This window comes from Diorhabda carinulata, chromosome 8 (genome assembly GCF_026250575.1).
Source record: "Diorhabda carinulata isolate Delta chromosome 8, icDioCari1.1, whole genome shotgun sequence".
Taxonomy (NCBI): domain Eukaryota; kingdom Metazoa; phylum Arthropoda; class Insecta; order Coleoptera; family Chrysomelidae; genus Diorhabda; species Diorhabda carinulata.
Window position 1 is genome coordinate 4,944,788 of NC_079467.1, and position 20,940 is coordinate 4,965,727.

Genomic DNA, 20,940 nt, shown 5'->3' on the forward strand with positions numbered 1-20,940 from the left:
TTCAAGCGAAATGAATAAAGGTGTGATAATAGTTCAAGTCTGGTGTTGTGATGTTAATGGATCTGGTGTTTCTAAGGATTAGTTTGTGAGCTCAAACTGGGTCTGTTTCATAACAATATTTCAACTGATGTTCACGTGAGCATCTGCTGATTTTTATTCCAAACAAAACTATGTATAAAAGCACAATTTTACGTTGATGTTCTATTGAAATTTTTGCTTTTCTGAAAGGAGAATATAAGTATCAGGGTAGTTTTGGTTTCATAAATAAATTTGTGTATAGTCTGTAGTTCTAAACTTCTAATGCACATAACACAAAAGTGTTATGAAAGATAAAAATGTAGAAGGGCTTGCAGTTAATTGTGATGTATGAGCAAATGATGTATATTCCTAAAGTTATCGATGAAGATTCTATGATTTACCGTTGATATCAAAGGTATTTGGATGAAATATCTCTGTTGACAAAACAATGTAGCCTTTAAGCGAAAGCAAAGCTGAGTTTTGCATACATGTTGATGATTATATTCACATATTGAAAGAATTTCCTCTCTATCGGTCTCTGACTGATTTTTTTTTTTCTATTTATTGTTTTTTTTATATTAATAATGTTTTTTCAAAGATTTTGAAATTGTTGTACGACTAGTATTATATCAGTGTATTCTAATTCTTCCATAATTAGCTTTATCAAATTTCGTAATATCCACAATTTATTCCAAATCAGGATCCCAAAGGGCATTATTATCGCAATTACTCGCCGTAGAGCAAATACTAAAGGCGTGTATAATCACATTGCGACTAGATTTGGTCTAGAATCCAACTAAAACTGGAAATTAACTTAATTATCGGTTATACACGTTACCAGTGTAAATTCAGTCTCTGATTTCATGCATATTCAATGTGGTGGTCTTGAAGTTCTTTCAATTATACACTTCATTTATCCGAGATTACATTATGTGGTTGGAGTGAAGATATATTTTTCCCAAACTAGATCATTTTGTTAAGTCAACCTGAGGTTATAGTAAGGATAGTTTATACCTTGGAAAATAGCCAACGTTACGAGGTTTTGTAAATGATATTATAATTAAATCTATTTTTCTATAATTATAATTATTATTTTTGATATGTAATCTAATACACAAGTGTAGAATGTGTTGTACATTAAAGTAAAAAGCCGCTCCCAATATTCACGTGTCACGTTCATTTTAAATAAATGAAAATTAAAACAAGTATGTTTAATTAACCTAATTAAATGTTACACAAGATCAAATAGAGCATGTTTATATATAACTAGAAATTATGTGAAATAACGTGATCATCTTATCGATTCATTATCTCAGTGTACCTAAAATTATATTCGAATCATAAAAACGAATATATTTTTTAATGGATCAATATTTTTTGATAAGTCTACGCCCTATTGACGAAAATCATGTGTCACTAAATTGCGCTGAATTTGAGTTCTATAGCGGTGAACAATAATACAATTTGTAGGGTGGTTTGATGCTGTTCAGTTTTTATGTGCTTTTAGTGCTTTTGGTAGAATTTTCTTTATTTTTCCAATTTCTTTTATTTCCTAAGCGTGTATGTGTGGTTGGAATGAAAAGTTGTGTCTAAGAATCGGTCTAAAAATTGAAGTAACCCTTTTTAACATCATGGAGTATATTGGAGTCAGAAGCAAACAACTAAAAGACGGTGGAGCGGTTTTCAAAGAGGGACATGTAGTATTATGTGGCCTTAAAAGAAGGAATTGAAAACCATTAAAAGTTTATATCTTCAGACGTCAGGTCTAACTTCCCAGCCTCATGAGACAACAATTAATCTGAATGATGTAGTTAAAGATTGGAAATACATTTGTTTATGTATAGTTCTTCCAATATCAATTGCAGATTGTAAAAACCTTTGCCGACAATTTTGTTTGATCTACCATAGGCGTAGATACCTCATTTTCTAAATTTATTATTTTATAAATACTTTTAAAAATATGTATATCTTATGTGGAAAAGCATTCGTTAAAAGACAAATGGGACGGCATTTTACGCCGTTATTTGGACAGATGCCCTTAATTGTAATTCTGAACACAATACAGAATCCAAATCACGTCAATATAGGGAGTCAGTACAAATCCTAAATTGCAATCGCTGGCAAGAAACGTAAACTACGTGAACTCCACCAAGTTAGAACAAATACCAAGCGGCAAAGGCGCTAAACAACACAGCAATAGACAAGAATGCGCGAGTCATATAGAGACAATTACATAAGTCAATATAATTGAGTGATAACAGTGCAGTTCACAGACCTTATTTTCTTATAACGAAACTTGATCATAATTTTCTAATTTTATCAGCAAACATGTGTAGAAACATCCTGTTAACAAATATCTACTATTTCTTTTATATTTAATTGTATTCAGCATTTCTAGTTTTCTCATAAAACCTGAGAATATTTTTAATGTTATCTGCAGACATATGTAGACATCATGTAATTATAATAACAATCATTTTGTTACACTTTATTGTATTCAGCATTTTTCATTTTATTTAATGTTTGTTAATTCATTGATACAGTTAGTTTTCATTCGATCACCTAATGTTATAGTAATCGAATTAATAAATTTTTTTTAAAAAAGTAAATCTTTACTTTTACTTTTACTATTACTCGCGTGAATTGGCTTTTCCCCACGCGGCATATCAGTCGCTTGAGGCTGTGGGGGATCAATGCAATTCGACGACGAAAAAGACCGTTATTTTGAAAAATAACTTTAATATTTCACTGTATTCCATACTTTTATTATTATTTGACTAAAAATAAAGTGATATAATAAAAAGAAGCTTTGGCCAGAAAGACATTAATATTTGTATTTCCATTATGGCACTCTGCGTGTTAATCGCACTTCTTATATGAATAAAACAAAATGGTGGGTAACCTTGCACTAAATAAAAGCTTCACTTAAAATTAATTTTGTAAAAAACAACATTAGACCCTAAAAGCTTCAGGGGAATCCCAAAACCGATGTCAATCAGGCGACGTCAGACTATAAATAAGTAAGCCCGTATGAGTGCAGTTACGAGGAAGGTTCAACATACTGTATCGATCAAATTAGACAATGTTCAACAACAGTCGGAATATTTTTGAGCTATACTAACATAAACTTGCCATGTCCGGTTGGCTCACTTGAAATTATTGAAAATTAGTGACGATTTCCGGGTTTTTTCCGGCTCAGAGATATTCCCGGTTTTCCGGTTTTCAATGCTCCTAAAAAATCTATGATTTGTCTCTAAACGAACATTCTTTAGGGAATATTCAAAGATAACGCATTATAAACATCGGTTCTTCGCTCTTATTTTGGTCGATTTAAGTTATCTCAAGACGTATGCTGTTTGCCCCAACACAACGGAAATATGGACTTTATAGTTAGTGCAATTAACTGTGGTTGAAAAGTTGCGTACCACATAAGTATCATGGCCAAAGTGAGCTCTATATATTTCCTCTTCATATACGTGAAAGTTCTTTTAAATAATTCTTATTTTTATAATTATGAGCTGCAAACATATAACAAAAAATCATATTCGCAAATCAATTCTAATAATATCAAGATAACTTCACAAAATGGTTTTTTAATATAAAGCTGTCTGATAAGAAATCCTTTGTTTACAACGGAAAAATCAAAAACACTGATTCTGACATTAAGTTCACATATTGGTGGAATAACCCATGAGAACATTCACAAAATAACCTAAATTCATTTTGAAAGGCTTCAAAAATGTCAAAGTACCAAATAAATATTGGTAAAAGAAGAAGAAAATGGTTATAAAGTTAGTTCAACATGTACAATTTTAAGTTGGCTGGAATTTATAAACTGACAGCATGTCAAATAATCCAAACGAAGGTAAAATGGAATCTACTGATCATTTAACAGAAGAACAAATTGCGGAATTCAAAGAAGCTTTTGCCCTGTTTGATAAAGACGGCGACGGTAGCATTACCACCAAAGAATTGGGTACTGTGATGCGGTCACTTGGTCAAAATCCTACTGAGGCTGAACTACAGGTAATGTTATAGTTACGTCTGATTTCTCTTTCATTAGATTTCATTCTTGATACCGTTACTTATTTTCCACTTACCGAAATTCAATTTTACAAAAAAATATTCAAATTCGTCTTTATACGTGATTGTAATTTCATTATTTTGTGTGTTTTTTTTGTATACTACGGATATCTGAAATAACATACATTATGTGCATCAATTTGCACATCTATGGCTCGGAGAAATTAATATCTAATGACACTTAAGTTCCTGTTTATTTTGATTTTTTAATTGGAGAGGCTTGTCACAATAAATTTTAATGAAACCTCATTTTTTTGTAGTATTTGCTTTACTAAAGTTTCTCAATCACGAATTTTATTCAGCTTATATTCTTATACAACAAGATGGTTTTGATCGGTGGCACTTGAGTTAAAAATAGAGAGGAAATATTTAAAAAACACTGTCTGGAGCAAACGTGAAGAGATAACCAGTAGATTTACGAAACCTTGATGGCCTAAAAAAACTTCATAGGAAAGAATCTAGGATTTCTATTGTGGATATTAAGAAAATCAATCTTCACGCTCATACCTAGATGAAAATATTTCCAACGACTGGACTATAACTGATCCGGAATCATCCACACCTTCATGTATTATTGACAAGCGTGAGAGGAAAACTTCACGCAGGATGTTTCGATAAGGAGTCATGGGGAGTATGGGGTTAAATCAAAAGCTTCAGGACAAAATAACGAGAAACTTCAGCTTTGAGTACAGATTTAATTTAAAACAAACCATCATATTAGGAATGGATGTCATCAAGTGGTACTCAGATGGCACCAAATCAGCAGACAGAACTAAAATAAGAGTGTACTGGCCCTGAACAAAGGCCTCTGATAACTTGGGCAATACAGCAAAATTTTTCGAGCAGACATATATGCAATCGAAAAAGATATTAGTTCAATATGAAAAGGAATTATGGCAAACAGGAGATCATCCTCTTATCTGATTGCCAAGCAGCTCTGAGTTCCAATATAATAACACCCAAGCCTGGTTTTAAACACCTAGAGTTGAATGAAGTAGGCAAAAGAATTCTGGAGTACACTGGATTGGAGGGAGTTGGAATAGTAAACAGATTTTATAACTTATGTGTGGACCCAACCCAACCAAAAAAGATCAACCTAAGTAAGAATAATGTGACTGAAGACGGCATGAGATTCAGCTTTCAGATTCTACTCGGTGCATAACGAAACTTTATACACATTTTCTCGACTGGATAATTCTGCCATGTTTACCAATATTAGGTTATTGGGTGTATCTTTTTTTTCTTCTGAAGACTACTAAAGCGTATTAAGTCCATCACTCAATAATACTAAAAGTATCCTTGTTTGCCATTGTATCCATAACAACAAATACTCTTTTTACTCCATCTTTCTGAAATGATCTAGAAGAGCTTGAGCATTATAAAAAATACTCATATTGTGATCTATAATGAAATAAAGAAGGTAAAACGATGAGATGTTCTCCGATTTTATTGCAGTACTATGGTTTCAGGGGAACACCTCTCGCATGGTTTAAGTCATACCTTACCAACAGAAGTCAGTTTGTAAGGGTCTTCTTGCAAGCCAATAGAATGTGGAGTGCCCCAAGGCTCAGTACTAGGCCCTATTTATTTTCTTCTTCTTATAACGATACTAGTATCTAGTGACCTCACTCACTGCAGGGACTTCTTTAAAAGATTAAAAATTCTGACTCTTCCTTATTCATCTTTGAATCCATTTGCCTAATTCGTAAGCATGCTTCTCCAATTTCACATCGTTGCACGGTTATCCACTTAGGAACGCGGAGCATGACCTTTACCTATCTAATCCACGTTCAGAATTATCAGAAATATCATCTTGTCCCTTATGTCACAATAATTGGATTGCATATTTACTTAAAAGTCCCTTCTACTCTATAAACAATTTTTAATAATAATATACAAGTCCGGACATGCTGCATACAGGTTTAATTATTGCTATGGACTAATTATCACCTTTTTCTCACAATTTTTTGACAAAAGCATTTCTCCCCCAACTACCAAATAAAGCTACAGAATAAAAACATTAAAACAATTGAATTTATAAACTCTTACGTTGGCGCCTGCTCTAACGCTCCTATCGGCTTTAGGTTCGAGTTCCCGTTGCAGAACGCGGGCATTTGTATTTATAAATCACACTTATTTGTGAACACGAATGAGGACGCCAACGCGGGCGCAAAGATAAAAGTTTATAAATTGACCTTAATAAATTTCGCTGCAACTTAGAAAATGCACAAAGAAATTATGTATTGGTAGTTTCTAAATTTTCAAATCGTCTGGGATCAGATGGACAATTCTTGTTTTGTTTCACTAATTTGTTAGATATTTGAAAGGAATCAATCCTTTTGAAGGTGTAAAAGCTCTTCTGGATGTAATAGATGTAATATTAAATACTGCCAGTTTTGTCAATCGAATAAAACAATGATTGTTATTGAATTGTAGTTCTGAATCAGAATCGGATGATGCTGTGGAGAAAATGTTGTTTTATTCATTGATAAGAAAGATATTTGAATCACCTAATAAATTTATTTTACCGAAAAGAAAAACAGTGGACAATTTACAATTACAACTAAAATGAGTGATATTGATTTTGCTCATTATTTCCGAGTGAATGGAAACTAGTTTGCTGAAGTGCATGAGATGATCCGACAAGACATCTTTTAAATGTTCTGTATATAATCACTACTGTTTGTAGCGTAAAGCTCTCTGTGTTCTCTTACCGCCTCTATTAACTTTTTTTCCTGCTATTTTTTCATACAAAAATTGATTTGCTAGTTACCTATACGTGTAGTACAGCAAACTGTGTCTGAACTACAGCGGGACACGTCTGTGAGCTCACTCGTATCGTGTCAGGTAGCGCTGCCTCGTCAACTTTCGTCAATGATTCAATCTTATAGATTACAAAACTACGTGCTGTGCTGTGTCATATTTCACGTGCTATACGTGTCCCAATCGGCGCCTTTGCTCTATAGAAAGGACACAGAAAATTATATGTAGCCTGTACATTATTAGATTTTTTTTTTGCTAATATTTATTCATATAAAAATTTCTGCTCTGAAAAAGGCTTTAGAGTTGCTAGAAGTAACCAGAAAATAATGGTGAAACTGACTTTGAATATAACAGAGATGTAAGTATTGTCTGAAGGACCCTTTATTCACTTTACTTTTTAACCTCACAGAAAAGCGCAAATACAGACACACAGGAAGCACCAAACTATTATAAACGAATTGTGAAAAGTCTGTATAAAGAATATGCCACGACACTTTTTCTCATAATTATTGCCATTTTCGTGATATAGCGATTCAAAGAATTGATGTCTCCACTGTAGTGTCAGTTGTTGTCATTCGTCTTCTTTTCCTGAAGGATTGTATTTCTTGAATCATTTTGAATAATCAAAATTAGAGCAACTTCTTAGCGGATATTTCGCCTCAAAGTATGGGGTCGCTAATCTTCATCATGGCTCAGCAAGGCGACGACTCAAATCTATCATGTACCGGTATCCCAAGTATTAATCTAATAAATCACAAAGGAGTTGATGCTGGCCATATTGATCATACTATATAGCAGACATAAGGACTATCTTCTAGTCTTTCTGTTTCAGCTCTTGCTGATGCACAATTGGTCGAATGTACCGACATCACCTTCAGTTTCATTGTAATTCTGAACAATCGCAGATTTTCCTGTTTTTCTGAAATTTGTTACTAGCTAGGGGGAATTGGAATACAAAATAAACTGATAAATAAAAACAAAGATCTGATATATAACTGAAGTAAATCTGATAAATTGATAAGGAGCTGAGAGATATTCAGTCAAAAGTATCACGCTTTTTAAGTGAATAAAACTAAAAAGTGAAAAATCTGAATATGGGAGCACAATGACAGACGATAAAATTGATATCACTGTTTTAGAAGTGTAAGGTACTTAATATGAGTTATAATTCATTACTAGATCTATTACGAAAGATAGTTTTAAGAGAAAAATGTCGTACAAAGCATCTCTTGCACTAGTGACATTAATTTTCTTATCAGTCATTTCATTTTTATATCAACATGAGTATAATAATGAGAATTTATGGAATGATTGTAGTGTCAAGTGTGCAAAACTTTTAATTAGCCTGTTTGTTTGATGTTGGTAAAAATTAGATCTCAAGGATTCCGTTACCTTCTAACCTATCGGACCCGGCAACGACAATGGTACAAATTCGTGGAATTATTCTATTTTATCATCAATTTCTACTGAGTGTATTAAATCAAAATTGTTAGTGTTTTGAATATAAAGTGGAACTATTCGAGTAGACCTAAGTATTTGTTAGAATCAAACTGAGGGCTGGATGTGCTTCCCTGATAGATTATTATTTACTTTACTTAGTTCGTCTTAGGCTCATTGATCTTAGCACCCCATGTATGGGACTTCTAATGTCTAATTATACCATCTGAAAGCTCAGAAATTGGTCATCAAAAGTCAGTTGGTCTTATCAATTTGTCAGGGCTAAAATTCTTTTATTAGAAGTTGAAGTTTTTCAGGGCCATTGAGGAATTTTAACTACCAATTCACGAAAAAAATCTCGGGTGCGTGATTGAGAAGCATTCACTGATAATTAATTAGCTTTTATGAATATTTGGTCAGTTTAATATCATATTAAAAAAAATTAAATGAGTTGTGATAGTCGTAACGCGCATGCTTCAAGCTGGTTTATTGTACCAAGGCCACAGCAACGAAAACGCACAACTCTTTACTATAAACGAGACGAAGAGTGGAAAATATTCTGTTATAAAAAAGAAACTTAGGTATATTGTAGTATAAATATAGAGTAAGAGTTGAAGAACTTATGAAAAATATATTTTAGAAATTGATTTTCAAGGTAATTTGATAAGTTAATAGAATATTTCTAATTCAAAAAGTTTTATTTATATGAAATTATTATAAAAGCTAGTTAACTATCATCTCCCCAATCACATGCATGCACTATGACCTTCATGTATTTTAAAAACATATCATATCTCTGTGTTTATTTCCATTTATTTGATAGTTGTACATGTCAAAGATTCTTTTCTATGAAGGGATATTTCCCCCACTCCATCTTGTTCATAGTAAAGCGTAATGGCCCTTTCACACCATACGTAGCCGAATCAATCAGAATCACTCCGAATCAAGTTGAATCTGATTGACCAAGATTCGGCTTCGAGCGCTCCGTTTAAATGTGAGGGGACTCTTTTCCCGCCTTCAGACCGGACGAATCTGGTTCAATCAGGTTGGATTCGAGGTCGCACTTGATTCAACCTGTCAGATTCCTCGTCCGGTCAGTCTTGAATCAACAACCATACGAGATGGACGTGGAGTTATTAATTTTAAAAGTTGAAGAAAATAGTGCGATTTATGACAGAAATCTCATATCTTCTGTGTGGACGAAAATTAGCGAAGAATTAAACATTCCAGGTAAAATATAGATTCAGGTTGATTCATCTGGTGTGAAAGAGTGGAGATGACGAATCAGATTCAACTTGAATCGGAGTGATCCAGATTGATTCGGATTCATTTGGTGTGAAAGGGGCCTAAGTCATCACTGCCCTGATACAATGAGTCGGCGCAAAGTATCGCGTTACGACAATGACACGAGACCAAATATTTATTGGAGCCGACCAATTATCAGCGAATGCTTTTCTATCACGCACAGGTGGGATTTTGTTTTTCATGAATGAGGTGCTGAAATTTCTCAATGACTTTGAAAAAATTTAATCCTTGATAAAAAATTTTCTAACGCTGACCAATTAATAAGACGAACTGACCTTTCATGACCAATTACTGACATTCGGCACAAGAGATGCTAAGATCGCGGATACCTCATCTTATCATACCACTCTAGAATACTAAGTGGCACAGCGAATAGAATAACCAATATTTATTAATTTTATACAAAAATTTTGTGTGAATGGTTGTGTCGAAGGGTTAGGTCAACAGAATCACGTTAATCGGGTTCCTCATGAAGTATTTCATCCCAAATAATCTGTACCCCATGTCATAGTATCAGAGTCTATAGAGGATCGAGTAAATTGAATAATGTTCCCAAAATATCTTTTATAATATAAGGTAATCTTGAGGGACAAGGCAACATATCGGCTGGATTGTCTCAAAAAAGTTGGTCGAATATAAGACAGAGCACTTCCTCGTGAATGTAACTCATCTATATCATAAGATATAATATATAACTCCGACAGTTGATGTACATGCCTTGCCATGAAGAATTAAGGATCTAGTTTTTAATTATACAGCGTTCTTATACTTGCACGGATATCAAACAATCTCGATTTACTACTAAAGATAATATTATTCCATTTAAGGTCCTTATTCAGCCATTCCGAGTCAGAGGTACGACAAACTGATAAAGATGATAAAAATAATGTGAATGAGAGAACAAATAAAACATTTTGAGTTGAAATTTTGGGGATCAGTCTTGTTCGGTCTTGAAGAATAATTTTCAATTTGATACGCAGACTGGGTCTTTCTATCTCGTTCATTTCATATCTAGGAATTGAAAAGAATGGCAAATGTTAATTTATAAATTACGTGAATCAAATTTACATATTATTTGCATTTTGATACTCTGTGCTGATTCAAAATGTTAGTAATGAAGCAAAAAGTCTTTCATTAATCTAGATTGGAAATTGGAAATTGATACTGAAAGGCGTTTTTCTATATCATCATTAAGTATGAAAACGAACCCCAGATATTGAAACAATTAAGATTTTCTAGACAATCTAGTCGTTGAATATTCTCAGTAATGCATATGTTCTACACATTTTTTTTTATTTTATTTTATTACCAAGCGAGATTGATCCCTAAAAGTTCAATTCAATCACTGAACATATTGCTCAAATTTCTAATCAACTACAACAGCTACAACTGTACACATTTAATTAAAAAGAAAAATTTCAATTCTAGGATATGATTAATGAAGTAGATACTGACGGTAATGGAGTAATAGATTTTTCCGAATTCTTATCAATGATGGCGAGAAAGATGAAAGATACCGAGAGCGAAGAAGAAATTCGTGAAGCATTCCGAGTTTTCGACAAAGACGGAAACGGATTTATAACTGCAGCTGAATTAAGACACGTTATGACAAATCTAGGTGAACGAAATAATTTTTAACTTTAGAAAAAGATTGCTGATGTATTTGAATGGTTCTGTGAAAAACTTTATTTTGAATTCATACATTTATACGTATTATCACACATCAATATATAGCCCTTCTCTAGCCCTACAACAAATCTCTTTCGCTCAAGATTTTCAGGACGCGTGCTTCTTTCTCTTTAACAGATTTAACAATATTAAATATTTTCATATCATAGCAAACCATAAACTTTCTAATGATATCATCCTTTCCACTAGAATTCAAAGTAGGGTAAGGCTGGGCTATAGTCTATTTCAGAAAGGTTAGAGTAATAGAATGGGAAATTCCGTCCATTTCGGCTCAATTTCGGTGTCGGCCAAAGGTGTAGGTCTTGAAATAATATTGATTGTAATATTAAAATTTCAAGTAATTGCGTAAGATAATTAGGAAAAGTATGTTTTCTGGCCAGAAGTGTCAATATCGAAATATTGTGTAGGGATTACTTAGGTAGTAGATTATACAGTTATGTTTTGCGTTGAACAGGTACCGTTTAACCTTCTATTAGTGCCTCTGCCTAATTCCAACCCTATTTCAGATTCGGCTTTCCTTTTTACGAGTATCCTACCGGCACGCCTTTGGCACACTATTTTCAGTGATTGTGAATGGATAATATTCGTTGGATCACACTGTGGTTGGTCCCTTTGCATACCTAATGAGGTTTTATTACTTTATACCTTTCTGAAATAGACTATAGTTGGGGGGAAGTTGGGTAATCGAAATACCTCCAAAAGTATACACCGCGAGCAAAAACATTAGATCAGATAGCGAAAAGGGTTGTCGCGGTTTCGCCATTAGCCAGTTGATGGAATGAAGTACACCCGCCAATTAAAGAGTAAAATAATTGTAAATAGGAGTATCGAGTAATGGTTATATTATCATAAATTGAATGTACTTTTTGTTCATAATTCCAATCGTTTTTTCTCAAACTTAACTTTGTTTTAAATTTGAGAGTTTTTTAGGATAAGGTCTTATAACACTACAAGATATTATTACTGTACTAAAGACTTAAATAATGCTGCAAAGGCTTTCAATGATAAGGGAGAAAACACAAATGCTCTTTGCAGATAATTTGGTATCAAACTGATGACTTTGATAAGATTCATTTATGGGTTATGCAACACCCAGGCAAGTATTTACTCCCAGCCAGGAAAATACTTGTTGCAATGTTTTATGGATATTACCCGAAAGAGGTTCGTCAACTTATTTGCAAATGTGCTACGAGATTTGGTATTAATATTTCATTCTCCTAAACTGCCAATAAGATGGGTGGAAAATAGTATCTTTGAGTCTTTGAAAGCGAAATTTGGAGCTATACAGGGTGTTCCACGATGAGTTAAAACTATCTGTATATGTAAAATACTAGTAAAATCATGAAAATTTCTACGTTAGGGTTTTCGGATCTTTTGAATTAAGATATTTTCAAAAATAGCCGACTTCCAATAGAACCGAATAGAACACCCTGTTTATTAATACATTTTTGAAATCTACGTAAAATTTTAGTATACTTTTGTCTAAAAAGTTTTTTCGAAAAATGCATCATACTTTTTGAGTTATGAAAATTTGACGGTTGCAGACCTTTTTAAATTATTTTTTACGAGGTTATCCCTAAAGATATGAAAATGGTTTCTATTTGGTTGCTTTTAGCAAGGTCAAACATATTTGAATCTAGGTGTGTATAAAAATTGGTCAAAGTTTAACTTCATAAATATCAAATTTCTTTATTTTTTTAAATAGAACCACCCGATTTTTTCTATTTTTATACATTCAGAGGTGAAAAATGAGGCAAATTCATTTTATCAATTCGTTATTTAATTGAGAACGAGCCATTTTAACTATTTTCGAACTTATCAACAATTGACTAATGACATTTAAATAATTTATTACAAAGCTTACAAAAAGTATACATGAAAAATTAAAACTTGTTAAAATATAATAATAATTTAAAACCTCAAATATCTCGGAAACGAATAAAAGTTAGAATAGGATTATTGAATACAATTTGATTTGACTTTTTTCACAGACCTTGACAAGATAAAGAAATAAAATTTAGAACACACCTGCATCTGGAAAACGGTAAGGTTTAGGTATAGGACAGTATTAATGAATTTGCCTTATTTTTTATCCCTGAATGCATTAAAATAGAAAAAACCGACTGGTACTATCTAAAAAAATGAAGAAATTTGATATTTATGTAGTTAAATTTTGAACGCTTTTTACACACACCCTGTATAAAGTAAAGTAGTTCTTAACAAAGATTCAAATACGTCTGATCTTGCTAAAAGCAACCAAATAGAAACCAATTTCATATCTTTAGGGATAACCTCGTAAAAAATAATTTATATGGGTCAATTTTTTTACAAAAAAATTAATAACTAAAAAAGTATGCATTTTTCGAGAAAAGTTTTTTGACAAAAGTAAACTTAAATTTCACGTAGATTTCAAAAATGTATTGATATATAGGGTATGCTATATATAGATCGTATCCGACAACCCAAACGTAGAAATTTTCATGATTTTACTATGAATATTTTGCCGCATACACATATTTTTAACTTGTCGTGGCACACCCTGTATATTCGAAAGCCATAACCCAGAGCCTTAGTATGATAACATCATTTGATGCTCGAATGTCAAACTTTTTCTTACAAATTGGAGAAATGGACACATATTGATTCCCAACCTATTTAAGAGCCACTTTCTCAATGGTGGTGCTCCTGTATAGAAGCTGGCGATGACAACGGATGGGCTGCAGCTCAAGCTTTGTATCAATGGAACATTTCAAACCATTCATGAAACGGCGTGTTTTTTTAGTATATAATGATAATACCTCTCATTTGAACGTGAAGGTACTAAATTTGACCAAAGGGTACGGCGAAGTGATGTCCTTTCCACTGGATTGTAGTGACAAACTACAACACTACAACCATTGGATTTCTCTATCTGCTCGATTTGAAAACGATGTAGACTTCTTAAACCGAATTGTTTCTATTTCTACGATCCAGAAACAAAGCAACAATCGATGAAATGGCGACACTCTGGTTCTTCGAGACCTAAGAACTTTCGTGTCCAGAAATCTGCTGGAAAAGTTCTTGCTTCAATTTTTTAGGATTACCACGGAGTAATCATGATTGATTTTTTGGATAAGGGTAGAACAATAACTGGAGATTACTATTCGACTTCACTGATCGCTCTACGGGAAAAAATTGGAGAGAAAAGACGAGGAATGCTATCCAAAGGGCTATCCTGTTTTTGCAGGACAACGCCCCTGCACACAAATCTCATGCTGCCATGCAAAAAATTCGTGATTTGGGGTTTGAATTACTGAAACAACCCCCTTATTTACCAGATTTGGCTTCGTCCGACTATCATCTCTTTCCTCAACTTAAAAAAAGTTCAAAAGGTCGTAAATTTTCTTCCAACGATTAGGTTATAAAAGCTGACAAGGTCTGATTTGCAGAGCAAGAAGAAACATTTTTTTTGAAAGGTCTAGAGACGTTGCAGGTTCGTTGTAATGAACGTATCCAATTAAGAGAAGAATATGTTGGTTATTAAAATATTTTGACATTGAAATTTTGTTTGGTCCTATAGTAGGCTAAGAATTTTTCAATATATCCTCGTATATACACAACGCATATCTCTCTTTATTAGCTCAGATAGATTTATGAAAAAATATTTACATTATTCTGTGATAATATTTAAAATGACCGTACTCAGTTTTGGATTAGAAACTAGGTTTTATTACTATTTGGTACATAAAAATGGACTATAATTTGTAATTTATCATAGGTGAGAAACTAACCGAGGAAGAAGTTGATGAGATGATAAGGGAAGCCGACATAGACGGTGATGGTCAAATAAATTATGAAGAATTTGTTACGATGATGACTTCTAAATAAAGAAAGTTCTTACATTCATTATTATTTTTGTTTCTATAATATGTTTGCCAAGAAAAAATTGGAAATAAAGTACCATTTTTCTTGTAGAATGAATAATTTTATCATCATTTTATCAAAAAATATAACTGAAGCAATGATGTAGCTTTTATATAAAATCAAGGATTGAATATTGAAGAAATGTTAACGTTTTAATTACAAAACTACTACTGCACTAACTGAGTTTTCATCTTTCAGTAGGAGGCGCGAAAATGCTGTTGAGAGAGCTGATTTTTCCTGTCACAGTGATGGTCGTGTTTCAGCCAACCAAGTTGGTAAACGCGCATGCGGTAATTTGATAACACGAGATTTGAGAACCTAAGTATTTACCGTAGTGCTTTGACTATGCGAGATCTTAGTTTTTAAACACTTTTGGTATAGCTGCTTTTTCCGGATAATTTATTCACAATTATCTGTCTTTTGTAAAGCTTTTTTTTAGTTTTTCAAAAAGAGACTTGTGTTAAGCCTTTGTATCACCTTTTTTCTACGACTCAATATATGGAAAGCTTCGTAAAGAACATCAGCAGCAAATACCCAGGTTACCAATCCAGGAGAGCGAATAAAATTTGTTCAAATGGCTTTCGCATTCGAGTTAGCAACGTATTGACCCCTGGAGGATTCTATTTTCTTCACTAAAGCTGCCCGTAGCAAGTGGAGCATAAAAAACTAGCCCCCGAGGCAATTCGATACCTGAACTTTGGCGTTAAAGCGGTACATAGCGACGGAAGAACTTTAATATTTAAGATTAATTAAAGAAATTAAAAAATGTATTTATATTTGGTAGACCATGAGCCATCAATATGTATTGATACAAACACATATTTATGTTACCAATTCTTTGCACATGCAATAATCAGAGAAAAAACAATTTTCATTAAAATAAAAAGATTTTTGGGACACCAATAGAGAACTTAAGCTAACAAACAAGAGTTTCGAGTTACTCAATCTCCAAAATAGCGTAAATTCACTTAAAAACTATTTTTCAAGAAGTATCGTCAAACACGACTACGAGCCAACAAACATGAGAAAGTTAAATGAATTAAATTTTAATTTAATCGATGTAAAAGTTATCTTGAGATAGTAGACGACATTAATACAAATGCTGTCGGTGAAGACGATTTTTCAATTAGAGAACTTAAACTATGTTTACCCTATTGCATAAAGCATTCAATAAATTTGATTATCAGCTGCTTTTTGGAATGAGTTTTTCCTTTATCTTAGTCCTTTCGCTAAAAATACACATCAAAAAAAAGCAAAAGAATTAAGACCAATAAGCATATTACCAGTGATATTAAAAATTATAGAAAGACACCACCAAACAGGCGAGCTCGTCAACTCGTCTAGCATCAAACGTAACAGTCAATCACGTTATAGGAAATTTTTCAGTAAGTCCACAATTCTGGTTAAAATGGTAAATAAGATAAGATCTAGAGAAAATCTAGGAGAGGCTACCTGCTTGTTGCTTCTTCTAGCGAAGCATTTTATACCATTGATCATAATATGCCTTTAGGTAAATTGGATTATTTTGACTTTTCAAAACCAGCTAGCGACTTCTTCAGATCATTTCTCCAGAACACATGTAATTGCGTTTCAATTAAGAATAATGAGGTGGTAGACAAATCCATCTATTTGCCACCAAAAACGTTTCGTTCTTAAAATTCGATATCCCAGATTTAGTGACACGATCGGAATAACAAAATTATTTTGTGCATTATTTTTCGGTTGCAGCAGACAACAACTACCTTATGTAAATACTACTTTCGACATGGATATTGATAACTTAGACACACCAATAATAAATGAAGCAAAAAGCTGGGAGTTTTTTTGAACTTATTTCTCTCTTTTGAGAGTCACATAAGCTGGAAATGGCTTATGTCTGATTATAAATCTTACATCATCTAAACAACATCTGGCCTTCTAAAGCCACAACTTGATTACGGAAATATAGTTTATTCTTATTCGACAACTGTTGCAGTTTCCAGCTCCATTGAAAAATTGCAAGGCAGCTGCATACGTTTTTCGTTCAATTTACATTATAATATAACAGAAATTTCATTCTTAACATGAAGAATCATAGGGAGCGACACATGCTTAGTGTTATCGACAAAATAATAAAAAGCTCTCAACCTACTTATTTGTTCAATAGAAATAATAACCTTCATAAAGTATCTCAACATCATAAGGCTAGCCTTCAAAAATCTTCTTTCTATCAAATGTGGAGTAGATTATAGGAAAACTATGAACACCTCTCATTCAAATCTTTTTATGTGGAGCTAGAAACGTACCTTCTAAGTAAGCAAATGAGGCAATAACACTAAAGCAGATGAAAGGTTACCTTACAGGTAATTCTAGTTTCATTTGCATTACTTCTCCCTCTGGTGTATTTATTGTATAAGTGAAACAAATAAAGCCTTTTGATAACATATTATGTTTAAGCATTTTTTTTTCATTACAGTTATACAATATTAATTGATACAAAGACATTTATGTGATTAATTGTTATACATTTTATTTTATTTGGAAAAAATGAAGGTAACAAAATTTTCATAGTTAATTTCATCGTTATCTGTAATTTCATTATCTTTCAGGAAATCTTCGAATTGATAATCTTCTATTGTATCTCCTTCTGTAGTTAACACAGTATGTAAAAGATGTATATCCAAAAGACCTGTATTGTTTTCGTCGAAAAAACGAAACGATTCACGCAATTCTTCCGCCATATCTTTGGTGAATAATTTACATTTCATCATATCTATGAATACGTCAAAACTTATGGTACCTTTATTATTTCCATCTACTTCCTGTATGATATCCTAAAAAGGAGTAGAGAATAAGAATAAAACAAATTTTAGGTTTAAGGAGTTTACCACCTTCAATTCTTTTTCGGTGGGATTCTGGCCCAAGGCTCGCATGACTTCACCTATTTTATCAGTAGTTATTGTTCCAGTTAGATTTTTGTCGAAAAATGTGAAGGCTTCTTTAAATTCATCAATAATATTTGCAGAGAATCCATTACTAATATCTATTTCAACTGACATTATGTCTAATTTGGTAACTGAAGTTTAATAAAATTAGTTGTCTTCACAAGATCAGACAAATAATGCTATTGGATCGTTTTTAGATCCTTCGACAAATAGTATTACCTCGAGCATCATGACACGCAGGCCCGAAAATTCAAATTTTGGCCCGTGTAATGTGACCTCACAGAAAGTAAATGTTAAACTTTCGTACGTACTTTCGACCGAGGTATGAAGATAAATTACTTAACAGCTGCCACGATATGTATAAAAGTTACTTGTTTAATCATTTCGATTTTTCAGTAGACTTAACAATGTATGTTTTGTTGTGTTTGTAGTCACCTTTTGGCAATAAATCACTCCGGAATAGTTTCAAGATTAGAAAAAGACGAAGTAATTGGTTTTCTAATCCCTATTATCATGCCGGAAATGAGGAAATCTGTAAAGAGAGTAAATTCATTGTATATCGTAAGGAATACAGATTCTAATCAACCGTTGTTTTTGTTCATATTGAGACAACAAAACATGTCTCTACCTTTAAATCGTATCATTCAAATGCTAAAAGGAAAAAATTATTCTTCGTATTTCCAAAACCTGTAGAGGGATGAATTCGGAAACGGGACAACGGAAAAAATTGACAAATCGTTTGTTTACTTGCGCCAGTTTATGAATAAACTTCCGAAAAACGCCAAGAATTGGAAGGTAAAAATGCTAGGGAATGGTCACAATCGAATAAAGACTAAGAAAATATACTTGGGATCGTGCGCATGCGTGGTAAACGTGAATTAAATAGGACTATTAGTGCCACGAAAAAGCAAAGAAAAATAGAAAAACGACAGTAAACGCACCGGACCTAACCTAATCTAACCTAACCTGACCTAACCTAACCTAACCTAACCTAACCTAACCTAACCTAACCTAACCTAACCTAACCTAACCTAACCTAACCTAACCTAACCTAACCTAACCTGACCGAATTTATAGCATAGCATCGACGTATTTCCCGATCTCGAAAGAGCAATAAAAACAATAGAAATAAATAAAAAGCAATTTTATTCCACAAAAATTTAGTCACTTTTCTCATCCTCTTCCATTGGAGGTCGATCATTCTTTCCAGGATATAAAAATTTAATATCTACAATGATTGCATCGAATGGATCCACATTTTTTCGCCGGAGTCGCCATTTCCAGAGAAATTCACAAAGATGCAGGTCCAACTTACCTCTGATTCTCCCCCTCGATATTCTTCTAATTTGCCTCCAGCTGGATTGAATATTTTGGGTGTGGGCCCCTGTTTCAGGGTCACCAAAGTGATCTTGATGGTTGACTGTAAAGTGCTGGTAGCCTTCACTTTCTAGCGCCAAATATCCTTTCCAGCAATCAGTATGAATGAAAAACCCGACTTTGACATGCTTCTTTATCAGCTCCATCAATGTTTCTCCACTTCTAGAGTTATCAGAACATATTTCCAATCGGTAGCCGTCGCCGCCACGCTTGATTATTCCTAATATTCAATAACCCTCGACCAAGCGCCTTTTATTGTATTTTCTTCGTCCGATTTTACATTCGTCTATTTCAACGACGCAACTATCCCCACCAATTTGGCCTCCATCTTTATATGCTAGGTATAAACTGGCCATACGAACTTCACGGGCATAGTTGAAGACGACGCTCACCGATTCTGACGAAACTGTTGTTTCCAAGATTGAGACCTCTTTTATCGTCTGTTCAACTGAAAATCCTTGTGAAAACAATAGGTGATGATTATTGTTTGACGAACGTTAGTGTGCAATCGTTCGAACCATGTGTCTTCTGCCGCTGAACCTTTATGGTGAACTATCTGCTCTTGATTTTTCCGAAACATCTGAGGTGGCCAAAAATGGTACCATCATCATACCATTTAGCAAACTGGTTGTTTGCTAAATGCTTGCTGCACCATCTATTGACTCGCACAAAATTATTATTATGGCCTAAATTAAAGTTGGTTATTAAACATAATGGCTACCGGTACCAAACGTAAACATACGACTTGTTTCTTAAAAGAAAAACTCGAGGTTTTGATTCGCTTAGACAAAGACAAACATCCAAAGTTTCTAAGTTCGTCAAAATCGATTAAGCTCTCAATTTATGGTTTGTCAAAGAGAGAAAAAAAAGGCACACCCTCAAGTGAACCTCTTGTACAAGAAAAAGCTGTGCGACTTAACAATTTAATGAATGGTGATCAACCGCTTACTCCGAGCAATGGGTGGTTAATCCTTTGGTAAGTTCGTCATGGCATCCGCCAACTGACAATAATTGGAGAGCAATTATCTTCAAATAAAGCTGCGGCACAAGCTTATCTGCATGAGTTCACTTCTATTATTACTGAAAGAGGATATTCTCCTCAGTAGTTTTACAATCTTGATGAAACCGGCTTAAATTTGATGGCTCAGTTAAACAAAAGTTTAGCTTCACAACAAGAAACCCGGGTTTAAAATGACTAGGAACGAGTTACATTGATGAAATGTAATAATACTGCCAGTAACCGGTATTACCGTTGATGATGAACGGAAAATAAAAAAATTCCAGGAGGAAATGGGCGTGTAAACATAGTCCCAACCGGTCTACTACACGAACAAACACGAACGTGGATGGACATGGCTCTAATTAAACTCTGATTTCACAACGAGTTCGTCATGGCTTTTGAATGTTGCAATAAAGGAAACTACTTGCCATAGGGAAATTT

At 33.4% G+C, this 20,940-nt stretch overlaps 3 protein-coding genes across 4 annotated transcripts in view; 1 reads left to right on the forward strand and 2 right to left on the reverse strand.

Moving 5' to 3' along the window:
• Window positions 1-20,940, reverse strand: part of LOC130897628 (neo-calmodulin-like) — a 265,862-nt gene that overhangs the window by 184,460 nt on the left and 60,462 nt on the right. The window lies entirely within an intron of this gene.
• Window positions 3,839-15,183, forward strand: LOC130897630 (calmodulin-A-like). The gene is made up of 3 exons (XM_057806580.1): window positions 3,839-4,044; window positions 11,035-11,224; window positions 15,053-15,183. Exons 1-3 carry the CDS (start codon window positions 3,862-3,864, stop codon window positions 15,160-15,162), a joined length of 483 nt encoding a protein of 160 aa, XP_057662563.1. The 5' UTR covers window positions 3,839-3,861; the 3' UTR covers window positions 15,163-15,183.
• On the reverse strand, window positions 17,682-18,248 carry LOC130897631 (neo-calmodulin-like). Its single transcript, XM_057806582.1, has 2 exons — window positions 18,069-18,248; window positions 17,682-18,011 (listed from the first exon to the last, which is right to left on the reverse strand). Exons 1-2 carry the CDS (start codon window positions 18,234-18,236, stop codon window positions 17,712-17,714), a joined length of 468 nt encoding a protein of 155 aa, XP_057662565.1. The 5' UTR covers window positions 18,237-18,248; the 3' UTR covers window positions 17,682-17,711.

Excerpts from the sequence above, each read along its gene's own strand:
- LOC130897630 (XM_057806580.1), top strand. The coding sequence starts at position 3,862 with ATGTCAAATAATCCAAACGAAGGTAAAATGGAATCTACTGATCATTTA. Across the intron at positions 4,045-11,034 it reads CTACTGAGGCTGAACTACAG|GATATGATTAATGAAGTAGA; the intron begins GTAATGTTATAG and ends TTTCAATTCTAG. Across the intron at positions 11,225-15,052 it reads ACACGTTATGACAAATCTAG|GTGAGAAACTAACCGAGGAA; the intron begins GTGAACGAAATA and ends AATTTATCATAG.
- LOC130897631 (XM_057806582.1), bottom strand. The coding sequence starts at position 18,236 with ATGTCAGTTGAAATAGATATTAGTAATGGATTCTCTGCAAATATTATT. Across the intron at positions 18,012-18,068 it reads CCACCGAAAAAGAATTGAAG|GATATCATACAGGAAGTAGA; the intron begins GTGGTAAACTCC and ends ACTCCTTTTTAG.